The sequence below is a fragment of the Cydia splendana genome, chromosome 7, assembly GCF_910591565.1.
Source record: "Cydia splendana chromosome 7, ilCydSple1.2, whole genome shotgun sequence".
Classification (NCBI taxonomy): domain Eukaryota; kingdom Metazoa; phylum Arthropoda; class Insecta; order Lepidoptera; family Tortricidae; genus Cydia; species Cydia splendana.
Window position 1 is genome coordinate 18534243 of NC_085966.1, and position 3771 is coordinate 18538013.

At 35.6% G+C, this 3771-nt stretch overlaps 1 protein-coding gene across 1 annotated transcript in view; it reads left to right on the forward strand.

Moving 5' to 3' along the window:
* Positions 1-3033, forward strand: part of LOC134792417 (intermembrane lipid transfer protein Vps13) — a 106889-nt gene extending 103856 nt beyond the window's left edge. The window contains exon 62 of the mRNA XM_063763715.1: positions 1450-3033. Coding sequence (XP_063619785.1) covers positions 1450-1647 — 198 coding nt within the window. The 3' untranslated portion in view covers positions 1648-3033. The remainder of the gene's footprint in view (positions 1-1449) is intronic.
* The last annotated feature ends 738 nt before the right edge of the window (positions 3034-3771 follow it).

Sequence of the window (3771 nt, forward strand, 5' to 3'; positions counted from 1 at the left end):
TAGCCATTTGTCACTGACTGTCATCTCGGTGGTACTGAGATTGCCAATCGAGCAGTTTGTAAGTACCGCCTATCGCGGGGTAGTTTGCGTTGGGTCATAATTGAGCGGACAGAATACTTCCATGTATAGCATTTCGCTGCTGGGCTGCCAATGCTAATGTTTACTTGTTTTGTAATACATTATCCGTGATCTATGCGAAATAAGTAAGTTGCTTAAGTATATCCTGTGGTTTACGCTGGAGCTCGAGACAGATAAATGACTCTCAAATGAAATCAAACTTACTTAAATAAAAGTACTTGAGTAGCTCGATTACAGAAAGTACACATGCTGAAAATCTCTCTTCTACACGACACTAATCATGAAGTTGGTGCGTTTGGCACAAAATTAAGCTCTTTAAATTTTCCTCATTCAATTTTAATTCTAGTTAAAGACTTAATACACGTATTGGCTCACCTTTTTTGTGAAACCGAGAGGGTAATGTAGGTGCTGGGCATTCCTGCGTTTCCTTAATTCCGTCCCAGGCGGTGTAAAGTATGTTACACCATAAATCGTCTGCAATAGACGCAAAGGCCAATGATTTTTTTTCCATAAAATTTCGGCTCGAAATAACGCAATATTAACACGATAAAAACATTTTAGAAATCCGTCTGAAAGAGTATCATTGGTTCAGACTCCCGGAAAATACAATTCCATCATCTAAACTTATTAGCGGAGATCCCTTCCACCCTACACGTATGCATTATGTATCCATTGCATCAATGTCGTCTCCGATAACCAGTGAACTTTCACAACCTGACCTACTTTATCGACATTGTTATTATTGTAACTTTTGTACTTACTGACCCTCTAAGGTGAGAGATGGCGAAACGGATTCCCGGAAGGGTTTACTTTCTTTTTGTGTATTATACAGAGAGTTATTATATTAAATATCTATATTATTGGCTGTTGAAAACAAAATGACTTATTTCCATTATTTATAACTATCAAAAACCGTTGTAAAGAAGGCAGCTCGGGTTTTATTTATCTTCATAGTAACCAATAGTTAAGTAGTTTCAAAAAGCAAAAGTCTCGTAGTAATGTCCTTTCTACCTGCCAAAGATGAGAAATACGATACGGATGCGGGAAACTTTTGCTACCGTATAGGTATAAGGTAACCAAAACACAAAATAAACTTTCCACTACACTATATACAACATCGAGTAAAGCGATTCTCGCTGAATGGAATGATCCACCTACAGAATATTTTAGAATAAAGCCAGTGAGTTATCGTTAAATAGGAGGGTGTCCGATCGACCGTTGGCCCGCAAAATTGCTCGAAACTAGCGAACTGATTCAAGCTCCGCGCGAACGTACTCGTACCTTTTTAGATCAGTTCAAGGTTGTTACTAAATACTCGTAGTTCACCCTGAGTTATTTTTAGAAAGGTGCTCATAGTTTATCACTCCACAGATCCTGTGGACCTACCTCTGGTCGGAGCTACCCGAAGTACCGACATCCGTCTCGAAGGGAGTATACATACCGACTACGAAGAAAAAGGTGTTGGGCATGTTCCCGAGCTCTGGATCCGGTAAAGTGATATTTTTAGTCGATGAACAACAGAAGAAATACTTGCTGGCGCAGTGTGAGAGACTCATGAGGTCCCGTTGACATGAAGTGGTAGAAAGGATGACTCCGACCGAGTGGCTGGGAGAATTCTTTCTACTTATCTTTGATTTCCGCACCGCGATGCTTGCAGTCGCCTACCACTTTAACCTGCACCACCTCGCCCCGAGAGGCTTCCGCTAACTATCGCTGTGCTTAACTGAACTCTTATTTCGTATCGTGTATATTTTCATCTCCACTATGCGAAGCTTGTGAGTGTATTTGTGTATTTTGATATATTTTCTTACGATAACGTGTATAAGATGTGTATTGAAAGTGATTGAAATCCTGAAAACTTATTATTACCAATAAGTATAGCCAAAAACTGAAGTAAGTCGTTGAACTCGCTACACGACATATTTATCGCTTCAAGTATTTAATCTCAATTGTCTACTTAACTCAGTTTTGAATTGTATGCTTTTGCTTATTATTATGTGCTTACTGCACTTACATTTATTCTATACTACTCTGCTGATTTTAGATAAATTTGCATTTCAGCAATGTTTAAATTGTGCCGTCTTCCGACAAGCTGAAATATTTAAGATATGTTCAAAATTGTATTAGCTGTTGTAAAGTCGAAGAAGTTAGGAACTGTGTTTGAGCTGTGAGCCTGTGAATATTGTTTTGTTAACACATCAAATTTTATGGGATTGTTGTTATTTCTACCGGTTAATGGTGGAACTATCAAAGTTGTATACAATGATGTTTTTGATTTGAATCTGTTAATATTATTGTGTTGAAATATCAAATAATTAAGTTTAAATTATACAATCCTTACCGAATGTATTTACTTGGTATTATGACACATGTTCTTTATTGAGGCCTAATAGTACAAACTAAACTCAAATACACTACAATGAATTAAATACGTTATCAAACTGTTGCAGTGTATATAATTATATGTTAAATGTTGATTACTAAGGCGTTCCAAATAGCAGTGCCTTAATATCAGTGTTTAGAGATATTATTGTCAATGGAAACTGTTTTGTTAAAAATAGCATAATTCAGAGAGAATTCGTTTATCTACTAGGTGCTAGTTGTCATATAACCTATTTATGAAGTCATTAAATAATTGTGTTATTTTGAACGAATGCTATTTCCACATCTATGTTTTTTTTTGTAACAAATGATATAGGTACCTACCTATCCAGTGTTCTTGTTGGATGAAATACTTACCTTCTCACCACGATGTTTAAAACGATGTTAGCCTTGATTCGGCAGAAGTTAAATTATTACTTTTTAGGATTTTTACTTTTTAAAGCATTTGTTTGCATATTTTTTAATGTTGCTCGTGTATTTTTTGCTATCTACTTAATGCACAATTTGTTACTTTTACTTTATTTTGTCAAGCTTGTGTACGATTATTTCGTAATAAATCTATGAAATAATGAAGTTTATTTTATTTCTTGATAGTAGCAGCCCCTTTCAAGATAATTACATGTAGAATGAAAATGCGGAAAGAGAGTGAATTACAGCGCTTCAGCGGAATGGCCCAATGAAACATCCATTTTGAATTTAAGGTCTTTGGCAATGGTGATATACCTATAAAATAAATATAATCTATAAAGCCGTAATATTACAAAAAATGTTCGTATAAAAATCACACGCTGTCTAAAATCCTCTGTAAATTGTAATACGCATTAAAATGTTACGTACGCAGTTATAAAGTGTTTTACAACACTTACAAACAATAAAACGGATATTCTCGATGATGGCTTACGTCTGAGTAATGGCATCCCCCGCTTTTGGGGCGTTAAAATTTAGGAAAGCCTCATTTACTTTAGTATTCGTGTTTGAATCAAAGCTGTATCTAATAAAAGCGGTTGTAATGTGCGCGTAGCGTTGTATTCATGTTTAGGTAGCAAGATTTCGGTCAGTAATTAATAACATCAATTTTTAAACATGCAGATACGTCTGCGAGCGATATTCCAAACTTTATATTAAAGAAGCGTACATTTCTCTATTTTTTCCTTTAATATAAAAATTGATAACATTTCAAAGCTGACTGTGTTCAGAGGCCGATATCACAAACTTTCGATTTGATCTTGTAATTAAGAGGATACCTACTAGATGACAGCTTATCCGTACAAACGTAGTTCCCATTTTCCTGTCTGGATACAATATGGGAAA